Below are 17958 nucleotides of genomic sequence, written 5' to 3' on the forward strand. Positions count from 1 at the left end.
TGTGCCAAGGTGCTGCTGCTGCTGAAAACTGGGCTCAGCCTGTTCAGCAGAGAAGCTGCTCAGCCCTGTGTGATTACAGCTGCCCTGATGTTTGTTCTCCTTCTCAGCACTGGGTTTCCCAAAAGCAGATGGGGAATAAGCCAAGAGGGAAGGAAACAGAGAAAGAGAGTGGTAAAAAGCAGGAATAAAACAAAACTGAAGGAAAAAATTGCCAAGCCCAAATTAAAGGTCCCAAGTTCTTGACCCAAAAGGTCAAGAAGTCCATTAAACAAACAGAACAAAAATATCTCTCCTCTCAAAATCATTCTGTTAGGTTTCATTTATTCCTTGTGTAACTTCACTGAAAGAAGTGGCACTGGTCCACAAAGGAAATCTGGCCACATCCAAAACTTTTACCAGGAAGGGTGGCCATACTGCTACTGCAGGGAGCAAAAAGGGCTCATCCCAGCCTGGGAGCAGGGGAGGTGACAAAGCAGACAATACCACTGTGCAGGCCCTTCACAGCACCCCAGAGCATCCCAGCCCGGCCCCTGAGGGTGCTGCAGGAGCTCCCGCCCCAAGGGCTGAGCCAACAGGCTGCAGGTGTGAAAAGTGAACTGGTCTGCACATGTCTTGTCTCTGCTGCTTTCTTCCTCTCTCCCACTCCTTTCACCAGTCACCTTCTGTTCTCTGTGTATGGTTTCTATTTCATCTTCAACTGACATGCAGGTGTCAGCCAGAACCACAGAGGCAGCAGAGCTGCAACACCCATCCCACTCGGCATGACACCATCCACCCAGCTCTGCTCTGCTGCCACACAGCTTCAAACAGATGCACCTGAGCAGACACACTGCACTCGACAGAATTCAGAAACAAAGCCAGTGAGCAGGCAGCACACATCCCAGCTCCCCCTGCACAGCCATGGCCAGGTGCAGTGCAGGGGCCCTTCCCCACAGCTCATCTCCCCAGTCTGAGGCACTCAGCCCTGTGACCAATAGAGCAGCCCCTCCACCCATGACCCACACAGGACTCTCGGCCCAGCAGAATGACAGAATCACAGAATCATTTACATTGGAAAAGAATCTGAAGGACATGGAGTCCAACCGTTCCCCAGCATTGCCAGTGCCACCACTAATCAACATCCCCAAACTCTTTCTGCTTCATCCTAAGGAAAGCAGCAGCTCCACACCCTGATGGAGTCCATAGCACTGGGGGTTGTTGCCAGTTTGCTCCATGGACTAGCCTGACACTCACCTTACAAGCTCCATCTCCTCAGACCTGTCATCCCCACAGGACACTCCTAACCAGAGCCTCTGTCAGCAGGATAACCTCTCACATGGAGCTTCCCCATGGCTGAGATCTACACACATATGGGGTGGACACCAAAGTTATGCTCCTGAGGTCACCGAGAGCTTTACAGAGCAAAGAGCACTTGCAAGAGGAGTCCTGCCCTGGGGCTCTGCCTAGGTGCAAATGCTGTGTCAGGTTTGTGGCCATACACCGGAAAGTGGGCTCATGCAGAAAATTGCCCTTTACCCTTCCTCCCTCCGGCTCCCAGCTCATCCCAGTCTGCACAGACAACTCTCCAGATCCCTAAAAACCTCCTTTTCTATCTCCAAACATACTGCAAAACTTCTCTACAGAATTAGTGCTGGGTTGATCAAATAAATCCTCGTTTATCTGCTGCACATAATTGGGGGATGGAGTGATGGAGTGCATTCTCTCACACGCACTGAGGCAAGAACAGCAGGAAATAAAAGATCCCAGGAATGGACTGATTTTCATGAGCACTTTAGAAACCACAGGCTGTATTCTGCCCAGTGCAGAAGGGCATAGGAAAGAGAATTGTCTCGGGGAAAATAATCCTTGGATTATTGTATGACCAACAAAATTCTGTGATCTTGGTGTCTCGGCACTTCTTCCTCACGCAATGTGTCACCTCAGCTGTTGACCACTGCTCCATGAGAGCTCCAGGAGGCAGCCCCTGGAACAGCCCACTGTCAGACCAGCCTTGTACAAACCCAGCACAAATCATCCTCCACAGAGAAGTGCTGGAATCCAGACTTCATGTGTTTTCACTCATAGGGCACCTTCTTCCCAAGCACCTTTATTTACTACAAAAATATCTACTATTAGCATGTGCCTTTTGTTCCTCAGCAAAAACCAACCGGTGACATTGTATAAAAGAAATATCACCTACCCTGGAAAAAAATAAATCAACCAAACAGAAATAAATGAAGTTTCTAGATTGCAGCAACCTGCACCTATTGCACAGCCCAAGTCTTTTCCAGCATCACACTGTTATGTGGCCTAACTAGAACCTGTGCATGCCAGCAACAAATCTGTTATTCAAAGGTGGAATTCAGAACCCCCCAAATCAGCCAGGGCTCACTGCTCAGTTCCTTGAGACCCTACAGAATGAGGTCTCAGTTTCAAGTTTCAGTACAATACATCACACACCCACAGGGATGAAGAGGGTGGATGCTGCCAACTCTCTAACCAGGATGTATCGAAACCCAACAGACCAACAGAGCCAACTCCATGGCAGACTCGTCCATGGCAGAGTGAGCCCTGACAGCCACCAGCCCAGTGTGGCAGCAAGCAGCACTGCAAATGAGACTGGATTTAACTTCAGCCGTTCTTTACTGGCCCAAGGATCTGAAGATTTTAAGCATCTCTATCAGGAATAGCACTCCACAAGTGGCCAAGCAGGTAGGCCACCTTTCTGGGAGAGCCCCACAGCAGAAGGAATCCCAAAAGTTGGGCTAAACCTAAGCCCTGAGGAGCTGAGGAGCAGCAGCCAGGATCAGCTGTGCTGCAGTACAAACCTGTGTTTACCAAGCACTGCTCAGTAAAACATCCTTTATGTTTTGCCCTCTGCAATTCTAGGAATTATCTTTAAAAATGAGCACATACACTCCAGGAAATCGGCCTGTAAACCCTTACAAACTGACTGCAGTCTTGCCCTGACCCTGTCATTCCATTTCTCCCTCCAACAGGGACATTACTGCAAATAAATACCACTGCTGTAACATCAGCTGTGCAGGACCCACAACCCACCAAACCCCTGTAACACTGGCCTGTTACAAACTCACACCGGCAACCAATGGATCCCTCTGGAATTTCCGATTTTGTGACTTGTCCTCCAAAAGTCACAACACTCTGAGCATCACCACTCCTTTGCTTTCATGTTCCTTCTCATTCCTCACTGCACTGAGCATCTGCTCACCCTGCATGTCACATCCACAGCCACACGTACAGCAGGAGCAGGCTGGACATGGGCAGTGTCTGACTAAATGGCAGACAAATGCAAATAAACTAAACACCAACAAAGCCACAGACATCATTGACTTTGTACAGCAACAACTACCTGTACCTGTGTATTTATACATCCATGTATGTATTTATACACATTAATACAAATCTGAGTACTGTGTGTGTTTGATTTGCTTTAATTGTGACACCCATTTATATAACCATTTATATAACTTACTTTTAAATCTGAGGTAACTTATCACTGTAATTTGCATAAGCATGCTCAGATCTTGCTAAAAATACTGATCAATGGTTGGCTGTCCTTTTCAGTCACAGGACCATTTTCATGTATTCTTTATAGATACATATAAACATATAAACACATGGCAATCCTGAGAGTACCCCAATGTTATCTTTTCATGCTTTGTTTTGCATGGCAAACACTCTGAACCAACTGCAATGCTCACAGGGGAAGCTCCAAAATGAGCAGATAGTACAACAAGGAGGGAGAGGGAACAGGAATGATTTTCACTGTCATATTTACAAAGAACTTACTATATTAAACCCAACAAACACACAATTAAAGAATGATAAATTATTAACAGAACCTTTAAACCATTCTTGACTGTTCCTGTTGTTGACATGCATAACCCGCTCTTGTACCTTAATTTCATTTCAGCACTTCAAATACATTTCCACAAGATTAACATCAAATTTCAAATGACCCAATTACAGCTTTATCGCATTTTATTCCTATTTCAAGATGCAAACTGGCTTTATACATCTCCACATACATCCATGCTGTGCTCTGTGTGCTCTTCCCATGCCATTCTCCAGCTGGCTCACCTCCACCATCACTAATCCAGGTGACAACAAAGGGTCCCCAGCCCACGGCGTGCTCAGCACTGCCCCACGGTGAAGACAGCCATGGTGGGGATGGTCATCATGCTTGGTACAGCATATGGCATGTGTGTGTGGGAATGATGGATAACATCCTTGATAGAGAGAAACAAAGAGAACCTGCATGGTTAGAAAGAAAACCATGGTAGCAACAGCCATAAATCACATGAGTATCCTTGGATAAGGCATTCAGACTGGGCACTGGGCTGGTATGAAATTATGTCCTTCTGTCCATGGACTTGTAAGGATTTGCTCCACCTGGTAACTGACAGGGAAACCCCAACATATTTCTTTATCACCCATGATTTTGAACTGTGGAGGAGCAGTAACAGCTCAAAATAAATACCCAGTGACACCCAGTGCCACTGGCAGTGAGTTAGCAGTGGAGATTGCTCGTTGTTCTACTGATGTAAAGTGCTCTTGTCTTCAGTTGATTCAGACATCTGCACATCAATGCACCCCAGCAGGAGGTGGGAACACGGTGAGGTTTAAGGTCCCTCCCAGTGCAAATTATTCTGGGATTCTGTGGGAAGTCATAAATTTCCTCTTTTTCTCCAGATACTCTTCTTGCCTTTTTACAAACACCACATGAAGTGTTAATATTCTTTCACTGCTTGTGACTTATCAACACAAAATTAGAGTTCTGCCCTGCTCTTCTGAAAGGGAAAACCTTACCTGACTGAACCCTTCCAGCCCATGCAGGATGTGCTCCATAAGACACTCCTTAAAAGTACTCCACAAGACATCCTTCCTTAAAAAAAATGATTGTGACATTTTCTGTGACATTTCTGTCCCACAGAAGCCCTGTGGCATGAGCAGGACCTGGAATGCCAGCAGGCCAGTGCCACTGACCTTCCCCATCAGCATGGTTTGCAGTTAAAGCAATCAGTTCTGCTCTGAAAGGGATTTCAGAGTTCCAAGAATGCAAAGAAATACAAAATTCAGAAGGAACAATGAAAAGGCAGCAGCAGCAGCTAGCAGGTTGAGGCTGTGACTGCAGGCAGCCAGACAGGCTCTGCTCCCACTCACTGTAAGATTCCAGGTAAGTGCTCTTCAGAAACACCTCCTTTACACACGTTTTCCTTCCTCAAACCATTCACCAACTCTCACACCACAAAAAAGCAGAAATAATTATTCTGAAGAACATTTGTGAGTGCTTTGTATCTGAAAAACTTCCTTGCGCCAAAGCATAAAACAACAGTTTTTCTTGTTCTAAATAAAAAGTCCCAAGCAACCAAAAAACCCCCAACTAAACAACAAAACGTGCCCACCCTCCCTGCAGAAATCCTCCTGGGAAAAAGCTTAGGTCTGAGAACTTAAAAACATTAAGGCTTGGCTCATTGTTGAACACTACAGGCAACAGCAGTTCTGACTGCAAGTGACGTTGTATAGATCATTCCCTACAGCCCCTTGCTTTGGAAGCATGAGGGAACAACCCCAGCTCCACCTCATTCCAGCCCTTTGGGTATTTTTCAAGTAGGACTGAATTCCAGCACCTACTTCAGTTCAACATTTTTTAAATGGAAAAATTTAGCAGTATGGTAAAAAGGGACTTAACTGTATATGGGACTTAGGTAGCAGCCAACACCAGTTGAGGGCAGCCCCAGATGGTACCTGGGAGCAGAAGGCTCTGCCCAGTACCACCCTGGGTTCAGGACTGCTCTTCACACCATCTCCTCCCTGCTGGTGTCACTCACAGCACACATTTCCTGACCTGCTCCCCTCTCCATGCAGTCTGCAAACATCACAAGTGAATGTGAAACATGAACTCCCACTTTTCAGTAACCCAGAGCATCCCACAGAGGCAGTGGGCTGTGTCCTGCCTGCAAAGCAAAGGAATGTCCCCACATTCCCTGTGAACTGCTCATGGAGAGCAGGAGCAGTGCAGGAGGAGCACACAGCTGATCACACCCAAACCTCACATACAGCTGATTACACCCAAACCTCCGAGGTACCTGAGATTTAAGGTGTTCCTCCGTGGGGCTGAGCAGGAATCACCACTGTGCAGCCAACCTCAGCACTCTGCCTTTTACAGGAGGTGTTTGGGCACAATTGTCCTGTTCTCTGGCCAATCTGGTGCAATGTCAAAAAGAGGGTAAAACTTGATAAAACTGGAAAATGCCACAGGCACTGACAGTGCTGTGGAAGAATGGTCCTGCAAAGCCTGGCGGGGCCCAGGAGCGGGGCTGGGGTGTCTCTGAAAGCATTTGCTCAGTTCCAAACAGTCCTGTGCAAGTCTGTGTCCAAAGAATGAAGGGAAATAATGTACCCGAGTCCTTGTGAGCCCTCTCCATCCATTTCGAGCAAAGCGTCCTGACACACTGTGCCTCTGCCTCGCACTGACTCTGTGCTCCAGTCTGTGATTTACAAGCAGCATCAGGAATAGTAACAGTTTCTCACCCACAGCTGCATTTCACCCCCCTGGTATTGCTCATAGTCCCCTGCAGTTTTACTCCCACACCTTCCAGCAATGCTTGATTTCTAAGCACATTGCTGCATCCATGGACAGACACCCATTCCTTCTGCAGCACCGGGAGCTGGGGCTGTGGGGGTGCAGCAGTGCCAGCTGAGCAGAGGGTGAGAGGCTGTGCTGGGGAGGCTGGGAGTGAGGGCTCGGGGAACAGCGTGCTGCTGCCTGGGCTGAGAGTGGAGCCTTTCCCATGAGTGCTGGAAGGACAGAGCTGCGGGCAGGCATCCCTCAGCAGGAGCTGCTGTGCAGCCACCGCAGGCGCCTTGTGATTCCACTGGGATGAACTTTGTCACAGTCTCATGCAATAGTCTAAAAATTTCTTAGACTAATAAACTAATAAACATTGGGACAAATCATAAGTGGATGTGTTGCCTTTCCCTCAAGAACAGCTTTGGCCAATGTGTTTGTCCTGATGCAAAAGAGTTGGTGGATAAGAGTTCCAAATACTGCCAAGAACCACTTTGGCAGTAAAAGCTGTGAATTCATAGGATCTTCTCAGAACACATCTGAGTGTTTTAAGACCTCCTCAGCCATCTCAACAAGAGCAAATCCACCTCTTTTAGAACAAGCCCCACATTCGCCTGTAAGGAAATAGCATCCTCACCTTTTCCAACCCTCTACCCACCTTTTCACCTTTCAGTGGAAGTTTCATTGAGAGACAATGCCAGAGCAGGAATTAGTCAAGTCTTTGGAATGATGAATCCCTTATCAGCAACCAGCTGCAGAGTAGCACCTCAGTGTTCCATAGGCAAGAGCAGGGATGAGAGAGAAGAGGCTGTCAGAAGGGGCTCCTGCACTCCCAGCCTCGGCACCTGGGCTCTCTTGTGGCTTCTGATGGCACCTCTGTGACTCAGATTTCTGAAGTGACCATGGAACAAAACACTTAGCAGCCCCATGTGTTTACCATTCTTTACTCAATGAGTCCTCATTCAGGTATCAGGAAGACAGCTTTTTTAAAATTCCTTTTTTTCTTTCTTTAATTCCCTGGGAAACATTTCTGGGGTGTGAAGGAGCTCATATATGCTGTTCATATGCTGTCCCCATGGCCTGTAAGGAGCTAGGGGTTCCAGTGGTCCTGCCTGCTCCTGGCCAATAAACTGCTCCTCTAAAGGAGGAGAGTACACCAGATACCCTCCACATTCCTTAGTAACTGCTGCAATCTATTTAAGGGTTTTTAGTGATCACAAATGGAGAGGAAATCCCAAGTGGATAGGATGGTGATACAGGAGACACTGTCCCTGTTAACACATAAGCCCAGCAGCAACAGCACTGCAAGTCCTTTTGCTTCTCCCACCTGCCCTAACCGAGAGGCTTTGCTGAGATGCTCCATAAAGACATTAAATCTCACTTATAACCTGGCTGTGGGGACTGTGCTCCTGCACAATGATCCTTGGCTGTTCTGTGTGCTGCTGCCACAAGGGACACAGCACATATGGCACAGGAACAGCATTCCAGTCAATTTTCACATTTCCATTCCCTTCCATTGAGATGTTAACAGCAAAAATGGAGGTTTAATAAAAAATCACAGCTACTGATATCTAGCAGAAATATTTCACTTCTTTTTTTACTTGTTACATCCTTCCAGTCTGCCAGATGAGGCAAAATGCTGTTTCTGAGAGTAAATGTACTGTGTATTTTGCAAAAAGAGGAAAACACGATGAAATCCATGAGCAATTAAATAAAAACAATAAGGCAGCTCTCACATAGTTCCATATTACTGGGTTGACAATTGCAAACAGGAAATTTAAAAATATCTTTGTTTCTGCAATTCTGGTTTATTTTTTCCTGTCAAAATATACTATTGCTTAACTTTCTGCTTGTCTTGACTACTTGCTAAAACAAATGGATGAAGCACTAAAAATTGCTGAATATCCCAGGAGAAGTCTACCCTGGTTAGCTGGGAAGCTAGGCACAATTACACCCAGGGAAACTCAGCACCCTCACTCCTCCTCTGCCTGTAAGAACAGGACTAAGCCCTGGCCTCACCTGGAGAAGCAGCAGCCATCAGTTTTTGGGGATGTGCCTGAGAGGAAAAGAAGGAACTCCTCCATGGGCTGCTGGCTGGGAGCCGTGCACAGGCTGTCAGCCTCTTCCAACAGCTCTTCCAAAGGCCTAGGAGAGTGCAACAAGGAGGGACTTGCACTCTCCAAGGCCGAGAGAAAATATTAATCCCTGGATGTCCTGGGCTGGGGTCCCAGGGCTGAAGAGTAAGCAGAAGGTCACGGAACCAGAACAAAGTAGGAGGTCATGGAATCATGGAATTGTTTGGGTTGGAAAAGACCCTAAAATCATCAGGTCCAGCCATCCCCCCAGCACAGCCAAGTGCAGCACTAACCATGTCCCCAGTCTACACCTCTCTTAAATCCATCCAGGGATGGTGACTGCACCACTGCCCTGGACAGTCTGTGCCAGGGATGAAAACCCCTTTGATGCAGAAATTTCCCCAATATCCAATCGAAGCTTCCCCTGGCACATTTGCCTCAAGATGTTGCAGCCTGATCACACCACACTGCTGGAGACCATGGTCCCCAGGACACCCCTGTCCCACAGAGAGTGCCCTTCTGGGGGTGGGGGGAGATGCTCAGCCTTCACACAGGGTGGGGGACCAACATCCCAGGAAAAATCTACATGAGAGACCTAGTGAGATTGGCCAAACACATTATTGCCATTATATTGTATACCAGAGGTACTTGGATGTAACAGCCAAGTAACATCTAAAAATAGCCATGCATAAAGTCGTAAAATGGACTGTGAATAGGCCAATTTTTTTCAGGTAAAACCCTGGAAAGGACTTACTATTTGTATCCATCAGCCAGTGTAAGATTTGATAATGTACACCCACATTACAGAGTTATCAGTCACTGATAAGATGCATGACATGGTCACTATGAAAAACCCACGTGATTCCAAAGCATCAGCTCACCTGTAGCCCAAACAAACCTCCAGCACTGCTTCAGAGCACCTTTATAAGACACCCCTAAAGCCACAAACCATGTTTTAATAAAATATTTTCAGAACTGTAGACCAACAGACTGCCATACAAGAGAGGGCTATCTGGGCAAGGAGAACACACTCTATTTTCAGTGTAAATATATTACAGTGCTACTACAAAATTTGTATTGGTCAGAAAGAAGGCAATACATTAAGGTAATATTAAAGATGGTGGCCTCTGAGTTTTGGAAAGCCTTATAGTGATTGTATAATACTTTTTCTCTTCTCCAGTATCTCCCCATATGAAGTTACATTCCTTTGATAATTTTTGTCAAGACATCTTTACCCATTTCCTTTATTATGGAGCTATTCAGCACTAAGGAAAAAGTTCCCGTTTGCTTGCAGAACTCATTTCCCTGTTGTGACATGGCTGATAACGCTGCCATCCCACTAATACTGAGCTCAACAGGTAGCTAGGTGCCCACAGGGCTGCTCACAAAACAGTGCAGCTGAAGGCTTGGGCTGCTGGAGAGTACTCATTAAACCACAGTATTTTGTCTTTTTTTTTAAATTAAACATGAATTGTGTTTAATATTTCTAACATTTTATCCTTTCAGAGGTAAAAGCTGGGTAAGAACTTCTAGAATTAGAAGAATCTTTATATACAAAAATCTTCTCTGATCTGTACTGGCTCTCAGGTACCAGGAGGTTCATGTAGGCCTTTCCACACTACTGTCCACTCTTGGTATTACTTAGACTCGGATTTTCAAAAGCATTCTAGTATAGGTATTAGCATGGTTCGTTCATGATACCTGTTGTGGGCAGGCTCCCAGAAAAACTGAGCCTGTCATTCATGCCAACTAACTCTTCAGGAAAAATTGAAATAAGCTGAGATTTTTAGTTATTTGAAAAACTTACACACTTTGGTCCTATCTGAACTCAGCACATGAAAGGAAATCATTCTGGGCACAGCTTGATTAACCTCAGGGATTCCCTCTGCTGTGACAAAACCAAAGCAAATAGCATTCTAGTTTTAGGATATCCTCATCTTCAAATTTTACCCAAATTTCCAAATTTGCCCATAGCTAGTGATAAGCCTGGGTAAAAGAGTGGAATTAGATGCTGCCGTGTAAAACCAGACCTGTTTTTGAAAGGGAAAATGCTGAATGCTCTGTTATGAGCATAAAATCTGCCCACACACAGAATTTAGCTTTGCAGTGTAGCAGAGAAGTGTTTTTCTTAACCCAGCCACGTTTACTCTGGGTGCCAGGGCATCCTGAGTAACTCCCACCATCACTTTAGGCTGCTCTGATAACTGCACGAGCTGCTTTTTGGTAACTAAACCTTTTACTAAGTTATTGACCACTGCTAGGCCTGGAGCAAGAAGGTTCAAAGTTTAAATATACACGGGGTAATAAAATCAATACTTGTTATTTCATTTAGTGAGCACGATCCCATCCTACAGCACCAGGTGTGGGTTATAAGAACAGGTAACAAAATACTGCAGAGAAAATGAATAATTTACCTCCCCTAACCTACAGCTGTAATGAGTAACCCCGTACAGATTTCTAGTTGAACAAACCGGTACAAAAAGACTTGCCTTGTCTTGGATACAAGGTTCTGTAACCTTGTAACAAAGTTTCCATTGCAGATGAGACACTTGGAGACCTGTCATCATGTACAGCTTTTCCCAGCCCCAGCAAGCTGCTCCCCGGGAGGGGGAATGGAGGGTGTCCCTGCACAGGGTCACTGGGCACGGACAGCCAGCAGCATCACCTGCAAGCTGAGGAGAAGGCAGAGCTCCTCACAGCACACAGCTGAGCGACCCTGTCCTGCATCCCCTGTGCCCGAGCAGCTGCCCAGGGACCCTGGCCCACAGCCCGTGGCACAGCTGGCACCAATCCTTCCATCCAGCCAGGCCGACCCTTGAGGCAGCAGAGTGACCCATGGCAACTGCTGAGTGTCAGCTTCTTCACTCATCAAGACCACTCCCTCTTCCTCCTCCTTTCCTGGTCTTCAAAGAGCCAGTTCCCATGCCAACCAGTCGGGCACCCTGGCTGTCCCTGCTGCCTGCAGACCTGCTACCAGGCAGAACAACACCAGGACTCCTCCTCAGGATGGGACCCAAGGGGAGAGGAGCCAGCACAGGCGATGGAGGGGCCAGGAAATCACAGAGCACCAGACTGGGTGCTCAGAGCAGAGCACTGAGGTGTGTGAGACTTCACCAGTCCAAACAGCTACACCAGAAAACACCTGCACATGGACAGGAGACAAACAGCCCTGTGCCCGCTTTGGCATTAGTGTCCTTTGCCTCTAAGATCATCTCTGGCCTTTCCAGACAGCTGGAAGCTGCTTGTCTGGAGCAGCTCAGGCAAACAGAGAGAACGGGAATCATCAAACCTCAGTTTCACAAGAAGTCACAGGGTTCTGTGAACACACCAACAGCTCCATGGCTCAGCACACTTCAGCAGTGTCCAAGAGTCCCCAGTGCATTTGTCCCAGAAGTGGAGAGGGCTCCATTGCCATGTGTCCAACTTCTAAACTACATTGCATAAGCTTAACACACTTTAGGTACTTTCAAAATATCAATTTGCCATCAGAACTGCTGAAGTTGCCACAGACACATTACCCAGCCTTAGATGAAAGGGAGACTGCCACTGCTGCAGGGATAACCCATGAAAAATATTTCTTTTAGGTATTTGGGAACTCCTGTCAGAAGGGAAACATGAAAACACCTCATCTGCTTTGACAAAACCAAACCAGAAATGACACATTTTTTTTTCTGAATTGCACACTGTACATCATGTTAAAAAGAAACAGAAGTATGATTAAAACATTAGGCAATCCTCCTGAGCACTGTGCAGCTGGGCACACTGGCTCATGTTTGGTTGCCGAACCTATGTAACATTGTATTTTTTGTTGCAGTACTATATAACATTGAATATTTTTGTTGCAGTTTTGTATAAACATTAACATCAGTGCTTTGAGTGTCCGGGACAGACACGATTTCATACAATTAAATCCTGATTTTTTTTCCTATTTATTTACTTATATATTACCAAGTAAAGCAAACAGTGTCATAGATAAGCTGCTTGCTCCTAATACTCCATGAACTTCTCTGATACAACTATCTCAGGCTTTGACACTTTGAGAAGTGAACTCCTCCTCATTTTTTATCTCTAAAAATCAATCTCTGGGCACTACTATAAACTAAGGAAAAAGAGTACAACACCCCATCCCCAGCAGCACTACAAATCATTTCTGTCCCTTATGCCACAAAATTAAACACCTTTTCTCTTGCTGTTGACCCTGAGCTGCCCACAACATGATCATTTGGTTGATCAGCCTCAAGCAACCTCTCTTTGTCAGTTGCAATGGGAATTCACCATCCTGTGCAGGCAGCTTACCTCCTGTCGCTGTTTACTCTTCAGCAATTCACTCTGCCGTTACTCTGCCTGAAAATCTTACTATTTTCATGTCTTTAAAGTGTCTAAGTTTCAAGTGCACATGCTTGAGGCTTCTCTCCAGCCTCACCTCAGCATCTGTGCCCGAGTCCTCAGTGGCACGGGCCAGCGCGATTCGTGCGAGCTCCTGTCCCGGACCACACGTGCGGAGCACCCTTCCGCCAGCACTGCCACTAGGGCTGTCTATTTCTGTATTTCCCTTCCTGTTTCTACACAGCTTCTAAAATAAACGGTAGAACATCATTCCTAATGTCACAGCAAAGCGTCTGGAGTCCTTTATTCTGCGCACGGAAGATCCGCGGATGCCCCAGTGCCCGCTCGAGCATCCGTGAGCCGCACCAGGCAGAGCCTCTCGCCTCCGCCTCGTCCGCCAGCTGTGAGGAGACTCTGCCGGGCGCTGCTTGCGATGAAAGAGCGACAGCCTAACCTGACTGGACCCCTGTCGTAAAAAGCGCTCATCCAGGTGATTTACCTGATTTTAATTGCACTTTTTACACTTCAATCATTCCTGGGGAATTGCTGCGATGCCGCTGACACTCCATCCTCCTCCTCCTCCACATCCGAAGGGAGCGAGGGGTCCTGTCGGGGGGCTGTCCCCGCGTGTACCCCCTCTCGCCCAGTGACCCCCTTCGCCGGCACGGCTGCCCGGGCGGTGCGGTGGCTCTTGAGGCTCTCGGTCCCCAGTCGCCGCCCTCGCCCTCATCACACCAGGCGCCACCGAAGTTCCGCCGCCCGCCGCAACTCCGCCGCGGCCGCCCATTGTCTGCGCGCCGGGAGGCGCTTTGGGGAGAAACGAGCCGAAAAGCCGAGTCCTCCGCCCCGCCCGGCCTCCCCGCCGCTCCCCTGCCCGCGGCCTCCCCCCGCGGCAGGCCCCGGTTTCGGGCAGGGCCGGGGGTGCGCGGGGGTCCCCGGGGGCGGGGGCGCTGCCCGGCGGGGCCGCGGGGCGGGCGCTGCGCCAGCGAGGACTCCCCCGCCCGCTCCCACCGCCCCGCCCGGCCCCGGCGCCGAGGGGCTGCCAGGGCGGGCGCTCCCCGCAGCCCCCGGCCCTCCCCGGCCGTGGCCGCCCTGCCACCGGGGAACACCCTGCGGGAGCCGCGGCCAAGGTGCCCGAGTCCTGCCGAGGCCGAGGCGCGGGGGCCGAGCCCGCTGACAGCGCGGCCGAGCCCCGCAGCCGCCGCCGCCGCCGCGGCCCCTCGCTCCCCGCCCCGGGCCCGGCTCCGGGAGGGACGCGGCGCGGAGCCGCGGGCGGGCGGCGCAGGGCGGCCCCATCCCCTCCCCGGGCGCGCACAATGGCCCCCGCCACCCCGGGGCTCCGGTGTCACCGCGGGGGGAGCAGCTTTGTGTCGGGAATCCGGCCCCAAACCCACAAAACACACAAAACCAGCGCGCGGGGAGCGCGGGAGCGGCGCTGGGAAGCGCGGCTCCTCCTTCCCCGCTCCGGGAAGGCCTGCGGGAGGGAGCGCGGCGGCGGGAGCACCGGGGGCGGCGGGGCCGGGGCCGGGCTCGGGGTGCCGGGCGCGGTGCGTTACCTGCCGTGGAACCAGTCCTTGCAGGCGTCGCACTCGATCATGAAGCGGGTCACGTCGTAGGGCAGCCGGCAGATGCAATAGACGGGCACCGTCGCCATGTTCGCGCCGACCGCGCCGATCCGCTCCGCTCGCGGCCGCCCGCCCGCCCGGCCGAGCGGAGCGGAGCGCGGCGGGGCCGAGGCGCCGAGGGGGGTGGCACGGGGGAGGAAGGGGAGAGCGGAAAACCAGAAATAATACAAAATAATAAAAAACGCTATAAAACCGCGATAGTGGATTTAGGGCTCCAGAGGGGCGGGCGAGCGGTGCCGGAGGACAGGGAAGCTCTGCCCGGAGCCGGGGGCCATGGCCAGGTCCCGCCGCCCGCCGGCGCCGCGGGCCGGGGCTCTCTGTTGTTGTTGTTGTTGTTGTCCCTCCAGGATGGTGATTCCCGGTGCTCGGCGATCGCGGCGGTGCCCCCTGGTGACAGCCCGGCGCGGCCTCCCCGGCGGGCCCGGCCTTGCGTCAGCCCGGAGGGAGCGGGGCCGAGCGGGGCCGGGCCGGGCGGAGCGGAGCGCGGCGGAGCGGGGCTCCCCGGTCGGGGCCGGGGCGCGGCGGGGGCTCGGCGGAAAACGCGTGTTTTTGTTAACCCCCGCCTGCCGGGAGGGAGCTGCCCCCAGCCCGAGCGCCCCCGCCCGCCCCGCCGGGGGGGCCTGGGGGGCGGTGCGGGGGCACCGGGAGCGCGGAGCGCTCGGGGGCTGTGCGAAGGGGGAGACCCCGCTCGGGGCGGCCGGGGGTGTCTGTCTGCGACAGCGGGCAGAGCCCGAGCAAGGAGCGGGGTGTCGGCGGGAGCGGGGGGCTCCGGGCCGCCCCAAGGGCGAGGAAGCCCGGAGAAGTGGCCGCAAGTGCGGTGTGACCCGCGGGAACAACGCCTGGCTGGGCGTGCGGAGGGGGGCAGCCAGATACACAGCGCGGCTGGTCCACATCTAAAGTACCCAAAAGAACGAGCTTCTTTCTCTTCAGTAACATGATCTTAGTGGGGGTTTAACCACCTGGGGCATTTACTGGGGTGTGGAACGAGATGATCTTAAAGGTCACCTCCAGCTCAAAGCACCCTGTGATTCTCTATTTGTATAATTTCTGCTTCTAAAGTCACCAGCTCTGCTCACAGCAGCCCTTTCGCTGCTGTGACTCCAAGGGGATGGTAATGAACACTTTGTGCCCACCAAGAACCAGATCACAGCAGCATATGGGCTGTGGGGGGACACTGAGGCCCTGAATGACCACGAACCCCAACACTGCACAGCCCCACTGACCTCCTCCCGTGCAGAGGCCAAAGAGGAACACACAAAGAGTGTGAGCTGGGGCTGAGGATGGAGAACCTTGCTGCCCTGCCATGCCCAGGCTCTGACAGGGGTTAAACAAACAGGCTGGGGGCTTTTGGAATTACTTCTCTTCCCAGAGTGTTCAAAGGCCAGTGGCACTTTTCCCTGAGGAGCAAGATCTTCCTACAGAGTGCTCACAAAGGGCCTTCCAACCAAGGTGGGATTTTAACTCTCTTACGGTGGATTCAGCATTTTGAATCCATTACATTTGGTGGTGTGGCAGGGGATTTGTCTTTGAGCAAAAAACTAAAACTGACATTTCTCAGACTTTCTTCATGTCTCTGCAAAAATCCTCAGAATCACCTGTGGAGGAAAAGAGTGATTAATGAAGCCAAAAAACTTCAGCTTCAAGTTTGTCTACAGAGAGGCAGCTGTTGTTGAATGGCTGAAGAGGGGCTGTCAGGTCATTGCCCCTGCCCACTGCATGTATATGCTGCAGGCAGGACTGTCACACACAGGGCTGTGTGTGATTGACACACTTAGCCCTGCCACAGGTGACCTCTGACACAGCTGGAAGTGCAGTGACATGGTGGGAGGCCCCAGGTGTGCGTCCTAAACTGTCACTTGGTGCTTTTGAGTCTCTCAAAGTGTACCAAGGGACCTGTTTCCTTTATCACAATGCACCATGTAAGAACCTGCCCCCTAAAACCACCCCTCTTTTAAGTTTAAATCTATTGGTCATGGCTTTAATGGTTCAGAACTTCAGCCAGGAAGTAGAAGAGTAGTAGAAAGTAGAAGATCAAGTCCTGGAAGTACAGCAGGACGGGGCTGAACGGCTTGAGAGCCATCACAGAGCTTCAGACACCTTTACAGCGTTCCTCGATGCCAAGGACATCTCCCAGCACCACTCAGCTCAGGGTGTAAATGAGCCTCTAGAGACTGGGATGTCCTTTGGTACAGGATGGGCTTTGTGCCTCTGCACACCCTACACACCAGCAGCTGCAACCTGAAGGGCCTCCCTCTCTTCCTGGAACCAGTGTTGTCATGTTACAGAGCATGGAAGCAGAGGGCAGATCCATGATCTTTGAGGCCTTTTCCAAGCAAAAGGACTACTCCCTGAAGCAGCTCCTCCACACCACTTTCTGTGCCCATGTTCCCCCTCTCAGTTGTTTATGGGCTTTGCCTACCCAGCCCATATCAGCTGTGAGGAATTTTTCTCATCCCCTTTCCTTAGTCCCATGAGCATCTCCATGCAAACAGCTTTATTTCCAAGGCACCACCCGAATTCCAGTGTTATCATGTCCCAGCTGCTGCAGTGCGTGAGCCAAACCTCTGGATGCCCTGGGGGTTTGGTGCTCCCTACAGAGGGCAGCAGGGCCATGCCTGAGTGCAGCCAGGAGCTCCTAGGGGCTGGAATCATATCCAGCTCTCCATTGTCCATTGCTGGCCCTCAGGTGATGCCATACCTAGCAGCAGAGTGGTGTGTCTGTGGTTTTACTCCTGTTTTTATAGTGTCCATGTTTTTATGGATACTGCCAAGTGCCACAGGCAGTTGGGCCATCTGTAATTGTGCTGGAGGATGCTGGAGCTGACACTGCATGGAAATGCAGAAGCTCTGTTCTGGCAGCTCAGGCATCTTACTCATTGTTTTAACAGGGATTAGTGAATTAAGAGACTTATGGGTGCGGTTGTCCCACTGTCCTGAGCTCATCATGAGCATTTGAATCCAGAAGGTGCCTAGCTGCCCTTGGGAGGGGAGGGGGAGCCATGGAGCTGTATCCAGGTGCCTCAGCAAAACACCATTTGATCAGAGTTGACTGTTTGAAATCTTGAAGTGCGTTTTAATATGTATATTTAAACTGATTGGAAAAAAGTGGCACAGGCCCAAACAGAGGGCAGTGACCCTCACAGTGTTGCTGTGCAGGGCCATGAGCATTCTCTAGCCCAAAACTCCACAGAAGAGGGAGACACACAAGTCCATCACTGCCTCAGGCTGATCCCCACTTATTTCATCTCTCGCTAGGGATCAGGACACTTCCTGAGGCATCAGAACGTTCATGTTTCCCAAATTCAAAGCACCCAGGAATTTCCCAGGTAAAACAGACTTTCAAGTGTTAAGAACCTTTTCT

The 17958-nt window shown here is 50.3% G+C and overlaps 1 protein-coding gene across 2 annotated transcripts in view; it reads right to left on the reverse strand.

The window, feature by feature from the left end:
* PHF2 (PHD finger protein 2) overlaps positions 1–15034 on the reverse strand; it is a 53282-nt gene extending 38248 nt beyond the window's left edge. For both annotated transcript variants that reach the window (XM_066558222.1, XM_066558221.1), the window contains exon 1: positions 14529–15034. In XM_066558222.1, the coding sequence (XP_066414319.1) occupies positions 14529–14626 (98 nt within the window). In that variant the 5' untranslated portion in view covers positions 14627–15034. The remainder of the gene's footprint in view (positions 1–14528) is intronic.
* Between the last annotated feature and the right edge of the window lie 2924 nt (positions 15035–17958).

The sequence above is a fragment of the Molothrus aeneus genome, chromosome 12 (assembly GCF_037042795.1).
Source record: "Molothrus aeneus isolate 106 chromosome 12, BPBGC_Maene_1.0, whole genome shotgun sequence".
NCBI lineage: Eukaryota > Metazoa > Chordata > Aves > Passeriformes > Icteridae > Molothrus > Molothrus aeneus.